This window comes from Grus americana, chromosome 2 (assembly GCF_028858705.1).
Source record: "Grus americana isolate bGruAme1 chromosome 2, bGruAme1.mat, whole genome shotgun sequence".
In the NCBI taxonomy this organism is placed as follows: domain Eukaryota; kingdom Metazoa; phylum Chordata; class Aves; order Gruiformes; family Gruidae; genus Grus; species Grus americana.
The window spans coordinates 76499228-76513076 of NC_072853.1; the positions used below are offsets into that span (position 1 = coordinate 76499228).

The following is a 13849-nucleotide window of genomic DNA, read 5'->3' on the forward strand; positions in this document are numbered from 1 at the left end:
CTGAAGACTCATATGAGCACATCACAGTCATAGTACGGTAGAAGTTGGATGGCACCTCTAGAGATTATTTAGTCCACCTCCACTGCTCAAAGTGGAGTCAGTTAGAGCAGGTTGCTCACGACCATGTCGAATTGGGTGTTGAATATCTCCAAGGATGATATCTTCACAATCTCTCTGTTTTCCTGTTCCAAAGTTTGACCACCTTCACAGTAAAAAAAGTTTTTCTTATGTTTAAGTGGAATTTTCTGTATTTCACTTTTTACACATTTCTTCCTGTCTTTTCACTGGATACCACTGAAAAGAAGCTAGTTTAAACTCCTTTACACCCTCCTATGAAGTGTTTATACACAAGATACCCCCTGAGCTTTCTGCAAGCTGAACAGTCCCAGCTCTCTCAGCCTCTCATCGTATGACAGATGCTCCAGTCCATCAGTCATCTCCACAGCCTTTCACTGGAATCACTCCAATATGCCCATGTCCTTCTTGTACTGGAGAACCCAGAATTAGACACAGCATTCCAGGTGTGGCCTCACTAGTGCTGAGTAAAAGGGAAGGATCACCTCTTTTGACCTGCTGGCAACAGTTTTCCTAATGTCGCCCAGGATGCTGTTGGCCTTGTTTGCTGTAAGGGCACATTGCTGGCTTATGTTCAGCTTGTACACCACAACCCGCAGGTCCATTTCTGCAGAGCTGGTTCCAGCCAGTCCGTCCCTGGCCTGTACTGGTGCAGGGGGTTATTCCTCCCCAGGTACAGGATTTTGTATTTCTCTGTTGAACTTCACGAGATTCCTGTTGGCTCATTTCTGCAGTTGAGGTCCCTTTGAATTGCAGCATGACCATACAGTATATCAAACACTCCTCCCAATTTTAAATCATCTGCAAAACTGCTGAGAGTGCACTCTGTCCCATTAACCTCTGTCCAGGTCATTAATGGAGATGTTAAACAATACTGGCCATGGTATTGATTCCTGGGGTACACTGCTGGCCTCCAGCTGGACTTTATGCCACTGATCACAACCCTATGAGTCTGGCAATTTAGCCAGTCTTCACTCCACTGTCCACTTATCTAGTCCATATTTCATCATTGAGTCAGTAAGGATATTATGGGAGACAGTATTGAAAATCTTAGTGATATCCTGTGCTCTGCCGTTGTCCATCAAGCCAGACATCTTATAGAAGGCTGTCAGGTTGCTTAGGCATGATTTCCCCTTCATAAATCTTTGCTGCCTAGTGCAAATTGCCTTCTTGTCCTTAATATGTTTGGAAATAGCTTCAAGGTTCTGTCATCTTCCCTGGGAATGAGGTGAGGCCTGTAATTTCCCAGATCCTCCTTCTAGCCCTTCTTGAAGATAAGAGCGACATTTCCTTTTTCCCAGTCCTCAGGAACATTTCCTAGTTGCCATAACCTTTCAAAGATATTTGAGAGTGATCTCAATGACATTGTCTAGCTCCTGCAGCACTTGTGAGTGCATCTCATTAGGCTCCATGGACTCATGTATGTCCAGTTGTCCAGTTAATTTAAATGTTTCCTAACCTGATCCTCCTCCAGGTGAGATCTTCCTTGCTCAAGGCTTTCCCATATGTCTCAGGAGCCTGGTGTTCCTGAAGGGAAATTTACCAGTAAAGACTGAGGTGAAAAAGACATTGAGCACCTCAGCCTTTTCCCTGTCCTTTGTCATCAAGCTCCCAAGCCCATTTGACAGCAGGCCTACATGTACCTTACTTTCCTTTTAATGCTGATGAACCTGCAGAAGTCTTTCTTCTTGCCCTTCACATCCCTCACCAGATTCAACTCTAGATGGCTTTAGCTTTCCTAAATCTGTCCCAACATACTCAGACAGTGTCTTTATAGCCCTTCTCTCCTGGGTCACTTTACCCTCCTTACTTTTCTTATACGCTTTCTTTTTACATTTGAGCATTTTCAGGAGATAATTGTTGATCTATGAAGGCCTCCTGCCACTCTTGCTTGACTTCTTACATGTGGGGTGGACCACTGTTGAATTTGGAGGATGTGATCCTTGAAAATCAACCAGTTCTTCTGGACCACTCTTCTCTCTATGTCTGTCTCCTATGGGATTCTTCCAAGCAGGTCCTGTAATAGGCCAAATTCCACTCTCCTGAAGCCCAAGGTTATGGTCCTGCTTTATGCCTTTCTTCCTGCTCTCATGATCCTGAACTCCGCCATCTCACGGTGACTGCAGTCAAGGCTGCCCCTGGCTTTCAGAACCCTGACCAGTTCTTTCTTGTTTGGAATAGAATAGAATCATAGAATCGTTTTGGTTGGAAAAGACCTTTATGACCATCAAGTCCAACCATTAACCTAGCACTGCCAAGTCCAACCACTAAACCATGTTCCTAAGCACCACATCTACATGTCTTAAATACCTCCAGGGGTGATGACTCAATCACTTCCCTGGGCAGCCTGTTCCAATGCTTGATAACCCTTTCAGTGAAGAAATTTTTCCTAGTATAGGTAAGTTTGTTAGTATCTGGTCCCACAGTGTGTCTCTCCTCATCAGTTCCTCCATCACCCGTGTTAGGAAATTATCATCAATGCACTCCAGAAATCTCCTGGACTGTTTGTGCCCTGCTGTGTTGTATGTCCAGCAGATATCAGCTTGGTTGGAGTCCCCTGTGAGGACTATGACCTGTGAACATGAGGTTTCTTCCAGCTGTCTGAATGCTATATTCATGTACTTCTTCCTGATCAGGTGGTCTGTAGCAGACACCCACCCGAATGTTGCTCATCTTGAAATCTCCACCAGTCCTGACTCATAAGCTCTTGACTGGCTAATTGTCCATCCCTAGGCAAAGCTCCCTGCACTCCTGCTGCTCTCTTGCATAAAGGACCATTCCCCTGCCTCACCTTCCTGGTCTGTCCTTCATAAAGAGCCTGTCCTCATCTACTGCAGCACTTCAGTCATGCAAGCTATCCCACCACATCTCAACGTGACGACAGCCCTATAACTGCACACGGCCTTCAAACTTCTCCTGTTTGCTTCCCATGTGTCATGCCATAGCATACAGGTGCCTCAGACAGGCACCCACTTGTTCTGATTTCCCAGAAAAGATATGAGAGCTTCCCCCTATAATGCTGTCCTGTCAGCACTTCCTTATTATATGCTAGTTCTAGTGATTTTCAGCTATAGAACTTTTCCAGTGTTTCACTGGGGAATGACTTATCTCCATTTCATAAATGAGAAACTGGACTTCCTCAGAGAGAATAAGTAGTATGACAGAAGTCATAAAACCTTGTTTTGCCCATAATGTTGATAACTTTACTGTGTTAGTTGTGTTCAGATTTTTGCTACTTATTGGATGAATGAAAATGTGAAAATAGTGTTCCTTCAGAGAAGCAAGGATCAATTAATTGTGTAAAGCAATAATGCAGTATCTATTGCTGTCTTTACCCTTTAGGAGAACAAGCATTCATGAGTGGTAAAACTCATTTATGGAGACTTCTTGTGAAATTGGATGTAGACCTTCAAAGGGCAGTCCACTAAACGATAATGTCCATAATGGTGCTAAGTTCATAATATTAACACAGGAACTGAGAGAACAACTGCTGAACTCTGATTTCCACAGCAGGAAGCCAAGGTGGAAGGAGTCTGCATGTAGAAATATCAGTGGGAGTCACATTTCTCTTATCAGCCTGCTCTGTTCTCCTGAAGTATATCTCCTCTTTTTTCAGAGCCAAAAATGATCAAGTTTAGTTGTAACTGCAAATAGCAGTACTGAAGATGCTAATTTTCCTCACATTGGATCCATTAATCTATGAACTTTCAGCTGAACTACCTATCCTTAGGGTGTGGTAAAGGAAGACTCTTGCTTAGACTAAGCAAGCCAAGGCAAAAAAGACATCCTTAGAAGAAATCTGGGAAATAAAATGTCTCTGAGAAGCATTAGAGTGGTAATTACTGAACCCAAGACACTTTTATCAGCAGAGGACTGAAAAAAACAAGCATCAATTATATCACACTCTGCAATATTTGACTGTGTCTGTTCCAACATAGCAAAAGAAATTAATTTTACAGCTGCTTCAAGCAAAGGGGGAAGGGGAGGCAGGAGGAAGAACTACAGCTGCGTTTGCCCTAGGGCTTTTGGCTTTTTCTCTTTGTGTGAGTGGTGCAACTGGAATCTGCTGTGTTTCATCAAACAAATGGCTCCCAACAAGTAGGCAGTTTAACTTGATTAACCCAAGATGAATGTCACAAGTCTTATAGATCACAGAGGATTAGAGCTGGGGAGATGAACAGTGGTAGCCCTGACTCATTATGGACATCAGTGAAAGCCTGTGCATGTGGGTCCTATCAGGGACTGCTGTTTATTGAGTATTTTTTTATCTGTTTATTGTTTTCCTGTGAAGAACCAAGTCCCATCCCATCTCTTTTCTGATTTGTGAAGGAAGGTGTTTGCCGCAAGTGCTCTAAAACTTTGTTGAAGAAAGAGATCCTGACCAGATATAAGAGATACAGCTAAAAATGTTCACAGTGGCTTGTCTTTGGATACTTGACTTGAGCAGGTTTGGACCCAGTGACCAGTAAAAGTGAAATCTTGAGCATACCAGGTTGTGGATAGGAGCTGGTTTCATATGAAAGAGATAGGGTCATCTGAATTACTATATATAGTATACTACAGCAGAAGTGATATCTGATTCATTGTGTATACAAGATTTAAGACAGTTTCCCCTTAGCATGGAGCATGTCCCTTAAAGTAGAGCTGGATCTTGGCATGAAGAAGGTTAGAAGAGGAAATAAAAAGAAAAGAGGAAATAAATTTGCAGCATGCAGAACCATGCGGTACAGTGATCCCTGAGTTAGCTCCAGAACCAGAAACCTTATCACAGACTGGGAGAGAGGGGAGTGTGAAAAGTAAAATTTATTAGAGGTAGGAATGTGGAACAAAACAGTAAGGAAACACTGAGCTCAGCAAGTGATGCTCTCAGGATGCTCTTACCATCCTCCAGCAGTAACAGAACTCCAGCATTAAAAAAAAAAGAAGAAAAGAACCAGCATAAGAAAAGGCTAGGCTTCAATATCTCAGCAGCCTCTGGATTTCCAGCCAAGGAAAGATCTTACATGCATTCTGTTGAATTCTTGCTTATATTCCATCTAGTATTCTAGAAGAACTTTTTCCTAAAATTTGCCTTTTGTCTTGAATGTGAAAGCTGTTTTTGCCAAACATATCATATCACATTATTTTGACTGAACATTGCAGTGTGGCAGTACATTTCCTGTTTTCAAATTTTATTAGATTGGAGTTGTGGAGCACTATCAAGTATCTCACAGATCCTTAAAAGTTGCCTAGACATCGCATAAGATAATTCTAAATATTGCTGCTGCAAGACAATTGACTACAATTTGTGCAGTTGTTTTGTTGTTCTCTCATATTAGTACATATAAAGTGGAACTGTACACAAATCACCACTTGTTATAGGGAGATGATAGTTTAATTTTCTACAGCAGTCACTGGATACTGGAATAGATTGTTTCATTTTGTGGTGAGGAGCTATTTGGCCAGATTCGGTGCCTGAATGTTAGCAAATAACTCCAGAGAGTGGCCAGGAGAGTTCTGTGAACCTCTGCTACACTGAAAACACTCTTGCTAAGTCAGTCGCATGACAGAGATGAAAGAACAAAATACCAGAGTGCCTGAAAGCAGAGGCTCAAGAAGAGTGCGCTGCACAAAAACTCACGCTGCCACTGCCCATGCAATTCTTTTCTTCTAGGTAGACAATTGGAGAACTCTGATTTTGGAACTGTTGGGAGGTGAGGGCAAGAATTTATTTCTAATTTGAGTAAAAGATAAAAAATTGAGAAAAAACAAGGTAAGCTTTTCTAAAAAAGGCGATCCTGTGTTACAGACAGGTAGCAGAGAATTGTCGACTGGTCCCAACCTCCAATCTTTTCTGATTTTGTGACAATTTGTTTCTGCTTCCTGCATTCATTAAAAGTGACCATTTTCCCCTTAATACAGGTGACTCACTGGCACAGTCCATACTTTTTTGCCTACTTCCCTGCAGCCTCTTCCTTCCCAGCTCTTCTTGCAGATATGTTGTGTGGTGGAATAGGATGTGTGGGCTTCTCTTGGGTAAGTTTACTGGGGTATGTAATGCTATGTGGTAATGGTGCTTCACCTTGCCAAGATTTTAAGCATTTCAGTAACATTCTTCAATTAAATTGTTGATTAAGAGCAGTGAAGTCACAGGACAATTTTTATAGGTAAATTTCCTTGACTAATTAAGTGTTTTCACTTAGGCACTCCGAATGACTCCTGTAATAAAAGGCTATTTCCTGTTAGAAGTTTTCCCCTTGAAAAATCACCAGCATTTAAAGTTAGTGGTAGCAGTGCAAACTCACTGGTAATTCATTAAGTAATATCACTGTTGCCTATCACCGGGTGTTGCTATTTCTTTTATCATCTGGATGAACGGAAAATTGTGTTAAAAAAACTCCACATTCATATGAGATGGGCTCTTCTCAAATGAGGTTGGTAGCTTTGACATTTGATAGTCATGGTTCTACATGAGGCCTAGTTTGACATTTTTTTTAGTAAGTACTAGAAACAACATGCACAAAATGGTCTTCGGGTCCCTAATTTAGCTGGTGAAGTTAGTCAGCAGTCTCTTCCTCTATAATCAAAAGACACAGTGAGAGAGAGAGAGAGAGAGAGAGAGAGAGTTATTCTTGCTCTGGTGGATCCTATTTCTCCTCATGGTCTAGTGATGTTATTCCCTCTGTTCTATTTTTTAACACAGGCCGCAAGTCCCGCTTGCACAGAGCTGGAGACTGTCATGCTGGATTGGCTAGGGAAGATGATTAATTTACCTGCAGAGTTTTTAGCTGGGAAGGATGGCCAAGGTGGAGGAGTCATTCAGGTAAGAGGGGATATGAAAAAAGAATACTGGATGAGTTTGAGGACTTTATGATTTTGTAAAACCTTCATACCAAAACACTAATAAAGGAAAGATACATTTTTTCTGCTACATGGGTTCCTTTCAGATTTCACCCCATAGGTGGGTAGAATCATTCATGAAAATAATCGTTTTGTTTTCAGAACAGTTGAATTCTGAAACACTCTGTTGTGGTGGGTTGACCTTGGCTGAACACCAGATGCCCACCAAGCTGCTCTATCAGTCCCCACCTCAGCAGGACAGGAGGGAGAAAAGAAGATGGAAAAAACCTCATGGGCCAACATAAAGGCAGTTTAATAAAGCAAAAGCAAAGGTCATGCAGGGAAGCAAAGGAAAAAAAAACAAAACCAAAAGACTTATTTTCTACTTCCCATCAGCTGGCGATGTCCAGCCACTTCCCAGAAAGCAGGCCTCTGGAAGACAAAGGTTATAACTAACAAATACCCCCCCTTCCTCCTCCTTTCTCTGAGCTTTTATTGCTGAGCAGACGTCATATGGTATGGAATATCCCTTTGGTCCATCTGGGTCAGCTGTCCTGGCTGTGTCCTCTCCCAAGATCTTGCCCACCCCCAGCCTAGTGGTGAGGGGGAAGGAAATGTTGGAGAGAGACAGCCCTGGTGCTGTGCCAGCCCTGCTCATTAATAGCCAAAACACCGGTGTGTTACCAACACCTTGCTGGCTGCCAATACACAGCGAGCGCTGTGAGGGCTGCTATAGTGACAATTAACTCCATCTCAGCCAGACCAAATAAATCTGTGAAGAATTGTTAGCAGTTCAACTTAACAGCAAAATTTGGGCTTAAAATTCAAATCATAATGTTGAAAAATCGTGTAGGATGGAAACTTTAATTTGTTGATCAAGTGAAGTGAGCTTATACTTACCAACAATGTGCAGCAATGTTTCATGGCTGTAAATAGAAACAAAGTTCTCAAATAGAAATATATCTGAGGATTTTCAGTACAGCATCACGAAAAGTGGTTACAAAGGCTTGCATGAGGTCCACCTTAGACATACTCAATTGTTTTACTTCAGTCAGTTTCCAGAACAGCCTTCCTTTTTTTCAGGAAAAAAGTGCTAGAGATCAAGAAAAAGATAAGAACATAGGAGAGAATCTTCTATAAATAAAAATAACAGAATGCAGTAGAAAGTCTATCAGTCTTTGTCAAAGAAGTTGAAATTATTTTAACAAGCTTTCCTTATATAACAAAATGAAATATCATAACAATAAATAAAATTGAGCTGCTTAAAATTTGAACCTAAACGGTTCTATCAGTAAATAATACAATTTTCAGACCACAATGCAGTATCCAAAATAGAACAAACCCCACAAAGGTTGACATTGACTGCTTAATGAAAGCCTACAATGTCTGAACAGAGTATCTGTATGATAATGAATATATCATCAATGGGCAAACTTGCATGCATGATAAAGCTATATTGTTTGTCAGCCATCGCTCCACTAGTGCATGGTCTTTCTGCAAACACAGACTCTGGTCACAGCTATTAATCTAACTAAAATAGATCTCTACTATGAAAAAGACTGAATTTATATAATTGTTCTGTGCTGCTTTGACAATCTCTGGAGTCTGGTCATTGGAGGCCAGGGCACAATCCATTTTATCCTAAGATAGGCTTCTAAAGTACATCTGAATTACATGCTAGAAGTAGGGGCTTCTTTCTTTGATCTCAGCTGCAAATGCCTAGAGCATATTCCAATGAATTCTTCCCAACATCTTCCCTGGCAAATATGCATTTAACCCAACTGCTATGATTCTGCTGGACAGAGCTGCACCTACACCACTGTATTTCCAGAATGACTCTTTACTCATCTGCTTGCTCTGTTACGATCTTTTTCATTACGATTACTAGGGAGGGGGTTATGCTCAAGAAATCAAGCTTTCGTCATGCATCTCAACAGTATTTATTTTGTACCAGTGAAAGCCAGCAATTATGCCTGATGATTATCAGCAGGAAATATTGCCCTTCCAGGCTGACAATGCTGGATTGCCCATAATTTTCATCAGAAACCAGTGAGTTTCAAGAATCGAAAGTGCTCTGTGTTCCTGCTTGCAATGAAGTCATTTGTGCTGCAGATCTTCTTGTCTTGCTCTTGAAACAATAATGATACAAATAAGAGAGCGTGAGGCAAAGACAACATGAGCGTGTGAAAGCGCCAGTCATTCTCTTGGTAAATACCAAGTAATTATTGTGGTATTGGGTAAAACTGAGCCTGTGAAAATTGGCTCTTAATTACATTTGAAAGTCTATGTCAATATGAAGCACTTTGTTGTTGTGTGCAAGACGACACTTGAAAATGGCAAAAGATGAAAGAAAATTTCAATTCAGAGCTCTGGTGGACATGAACATCAGCTCTTGCTGATATTTCTTCCGCCTCTTGAGCCTCCTTGCCATGGCAACCTTTGTTTGCTTGCAGTAAAAGGAAAGGTATCATCATCCTTCACTTAATGCAGAATACAGCATTCAAGAGGAGAAAAAAAACAGCTTTTAAAAATAAGTGAGAAGGCAACTTTCTTTTTGAAGCTTGTATCCTGCTGTTCATTCTAGATAAACTGCTGAAAAGTGTACCTACTTTGAATTTTAAAGAGTTTTCTTGCTCTGGAAAAAAAAAAGTATTTTAAGGGTGAAACAAAATGAAACTCCACCTGTCTTTAGCCAGACAAAGAACGCTGCTGATTTATCTTTCTTGTCAGTTAGCCAAGTAGTTCAAGAACCAAGGATTTTTTCCCTCAAAAATATTTAGCACAAGACTTTGGTGTGAAGTGAATAGAGGAGCCTTACAAACCAGGTTCTGCAAACACTGTAAACTTCAGTATAAAAGAGGTGACTGATGGAAACTGATGCAAGGTGAAAAAGCCTATGCCTATCATGAGACATCCAAAAGCATTTCCAAGTTGCTGGATTTAGGTGCCTTTAGGCTATGTCCCAGCTCTATATCAGGAGGCAAGATTCAGCTGGGCAACAGGCCCTTTTCTGTTCATCTTTGTTTTTGTGTAAGGAAATTTATACAAGAACTGTTGTATACATTGACTACACGCCAGCCTGGATGAACAGCCAGGATGCCAGGACATCTTATGGCACTCCTCAGAAGGCTAAGGCTAATCTTGAGCCTAAGACATTTGCCTGCCCAGCCAGGCAGTCTCCAGAATAGTGGTGGCTTAAATTTTCAGATCTCAAATTAATGCCTTAACCTTTGGAATTTCCTGTAGTCATTTTCTTTTATATATTTGTGCACATTTCTTTAATATGTGCATTCCTTACATGTTCTGGAAAGACACTAACAGTTTTACAGGGCCTTATCATTACGAAAAAAAAGAAGATAAGAAAGGCCATTTTCTCCACATATATTTGAAAGATTGTCAGGTATCTCTTTTGTCACGGTTTAACCCAGCCGGCAGCTAAAACAACTACACAGCCATTCACTTACTCCCTGCATCCCAGTGGGATGGGGGAGAGAATTGAAAATGAAAAAAAAAAAACAAACTTGTGGGTTGAGATAGACAGTTTAATAGAACAGAAAAGGAAGGTGGTGATGATGATGATGATAATAATAATAATAATAATAATAAACAAGTGATGAACAGCACAATTTCTCACCACCTGACATCGATGCTCAGATGCTCAGCAAGACCCCGAGCTGCCCCACCTCTTGGGCAACCTCCCAGTTATATATGGAGCATGACGTCATATGGTATGGAATATCCCTTTGGTTAGTTTGGGTCAGCTGTCCTGGCCGTGTCCCCTCCCAGCTTCTTGGGCACCTCCCACCTTCTTGTTGGCAGGCCAGTATGAGAAGCTGACAAGTCCTTGACTGCTCAGCACAACTAAAACATCGGTGTGTTATCAACATTATTCTCATCTTAAATCCAAAACACAGCACGACACCAGCTGTCAGAAAGAAAATTAACTCTATCCCTGTTGAAACCAGGACACTCTTAAATATGTATTTTAATAGAAGTAATACTTAGTATTATTTCCCACATATTAAATGCAAGGGTGCTATAGCTAACGTTAACTGTGAAGAACCCACATTTAGAAAGGTTATTTTCAGTGACTTGCCCAATGTGAGATGTAATTAGGTCTTGCACACAGGCTTTATGTTGCCCAACTTCATTATGAGGACATACAACTTACCAGAAAAACTGTATGAGCATCACAATAAGTGGCAGTGGTTTGCACAAATGAAAAGTATTCTCATCTGCTGAATTGCTGGAAAGGGTATTTCAGGCAACATTGTCGGATAGTACATGCCCATTATGCAAGGTTCTTTAGAAGGTTATCTACTGCTTGTAAAAACAAAATAGGGAAAAAAAAAAGTTTCTCAGAAAATAGGTGATGTTCTTGACTGTAAAAAATTCCTCACATCTGGACACTCAGGACGTGAGTCATTGTATTCTAGCTCACAGGACTGTCAGGAAACACAGGTATTTTTTTCACTGTTACTTAGATAATACTGTATTGAGTATGGCAGAAATAGTTTTGCTAACAAAGACATGATGACAGAAGTTTCTTATCAGGAAACTTACACTGTGCGAGATTCATCACACATTTTGTCAGGTAAAGTTGAACATACAGGAAAGTACCTTTAGAGGAACCGTTTATCTCAGTCCAGAATATTTGCCTAAAGTAGATGGAATTATTGCTTTCTGGATATGCTTGCCTCTCTCCAGTGAATACTAAGGGACCCTAAACAATTATTTTATCTCAGATATATAACTTTTTAGACAGATAAAATAAGATGAATCAGATCTTGAAAGTTCTTTATGTGTAAGAAGATAATTGTGTGCACACGCTTTTGCATCATGAGTTTTAAGAACTATGAACAGGCATGATTTCTCAGTGTTCAGCTATTCTGATGAGTATTCTGAGTATCTGACTACAGACCATATGCAGAATAAGATTAAATGGGGAGATTGCCAAATTATGTTTTCTCTAATTAATGGACAGAATTTCCTTCACCACTTGCCTCCACATGGAAGTTCTATCTTACTTGACCCAAGAGGGATATTTGTTTTCCTATACCATTCTGTATCTGTAATATTTGTCTCAGTTGCCATAATGCTGTATGCAGCAGCAGCAGCTATGAGAAATGCACAAAACTGTCTCCAGCTCATTTTTGTGCTCTGTTGCAGACCCTGTGGTCTACATTCCTAAAATCCCACACCATCTGCAAGGCAGATAAAATATATTTGTCATGGCAATACATTTAGTACATGTTTAGGGACTGTCCTTTTTCCTGCTTACTCTGTTCATGAGGCTGTTGAATTTCAGCTGGATTGAGTTCACTCACTGTAGAGATGTTGATGCGTAGAAGGCAGCTTTGTCTCATATGAATAGCTCAGCTAACTTCAGTATTAGGAGAAAGTCTGAGTTCACTGGGATCATTCTCGTGTATAAAATCTGTCGAGTCAGGCCCATTTGCAGGGGAGAAACGAGACTTCCCAAATATTTAAACATTTGTTGCAATTAGTGAGTATACACAGGTCTTCAACAGAGGGAGGATAGAATTTTGGTACAGGATAAGAAACAACACTCCAAAATTAGCTTGTTGGCACTGGGGATATTTCTGAGACATATTTATTAATATAAGCAACTGTATTCATTGCACGGTTACGTGCTTGGCAGAGGAAGATTCACACAACAATTGTTCAACTTCGAAAGTACCTAAAAACTCGATCTTGTGTATGGACACCCAAAACCATTGAAATGAATGAACATGTGTTTACAAACTGTTACTTACAGTTTAAAAAAGTAGTTTAGAGCATGTTTCATCTGCCTGTTCTAAAAAGAAAATCATAAAAAGAATTTGCAGGAACTTGTATTCTTTTCTGAAATTTACAGGTCGATTGATATAAAAAAATCCTTCTCTGTTGTCATAGAGTATCCAAGATACAATTTAAACTAATGTTTTGTGAGTCAAAGTGCAATTTAGAAATACTGTGTGACTGTTCCTTTCCTCTGTGTGTTTTTGATGAAGAAAATGTGCATAACTAATACTTTGAAATGCAGTTAGCTATATTGGATCATAGCTTTTTTGCTTTTGTTTTTTCTCTTTTAGACACAATAATCGACTTGCCCAGGGTAATGCTAGATATTAAATAAGCGTTATAATTATGCATGTTGCTTGATAGATATGAGAATTGACAGTCAGATTCTGATGGAAGTTAAATGTGCGGAAATCCAGAGTAACAGAAATCAATAGCTACTCTGCTGTTGTTACTGGTTAACAAATGATTGGTGCCTGGTTTGAGAGCCTTTTCACATGCGTTTAAATCTGTGATTCCAGCTTTCTAGCACTGATTGCAAGGCTGGTGCCTAAACTGCACAAGTGTAGAGGTTAAAGAGCGCAGACAAAGGCGTCAGGAAGGAGGAAACCAAGATCAAACAGAGATTCCTCCCTTGCTGTCACACATGTTCTTAAAAAGCATGAGATTGCACAGTTTCTCATATGCAGTTTCTGTTAACAGCTTTGCAAATTCCTACAGAAGAAAATGTTGCTTTTCTTCTTCTGGAACGTCTTCCTTTTGAACCTTCCTTCAATTTGTCCCACAGGGAAGTGCAAGCGAGGCCACCTTGATTTCACTGCTTGCTGCAAGAACAAAAACTATCAGACGGGTGCAGTCGGAAAAGCCTGAGCTAACAGAAGCAGACATCATGGGCAGGCTGGTGGCCTATGCTTCTGATCAGGTGAGTACCTGTCAAAAACATGGAAACATGGGGCCTATACTTAACAATTTCAGCCATCTCAATAAGCGGGTGAGTTAAGTATAAATTCTTTGGATTGCTGACTATTTGGTTTTGCTTGTTTGAATCTTGTTGTACATCAAAAATGGAGTGGAATCTCACGTGTGCTACCATCATACAAAGAACAAATATCTGGTGGTCAGTGTCACGTAAGTATTGCTTCTTTACAAAAAG

At 40.4% G+C, this 13849-nt stretch overlaps 1 protein-coding gene across 2 annotated transcripts in view; it reads left to right on the plus strand.

Annotated features, from left to right (window-relative positions):
- DDC (dopa decarboxylase) overlaps positions 1 to 13849 on the plus strand; it is an 81315-nt gene that overhangs the window by 24192 nt on the left and 43274 nt on the right. For both annotated transcript variants that reach the window (XM_054817997.1, XM_054817995.1), the window contains 3 exons: positions 5977 to 6090; positions 6758 to 6877; positions 13484 to 13618. In XM_054817997.1, coding sequence (XP_054673972.1) covers positions 5977 to 6090; positions 6758 to 6877; positions 13484 to 13618 — 369 coding nt within the window. The remainder of the gene's footprint in view (positions 1 to 5976; positions 6091 to 6757; positions 6878 to 13483; positions 13619 to 13849) is intronic.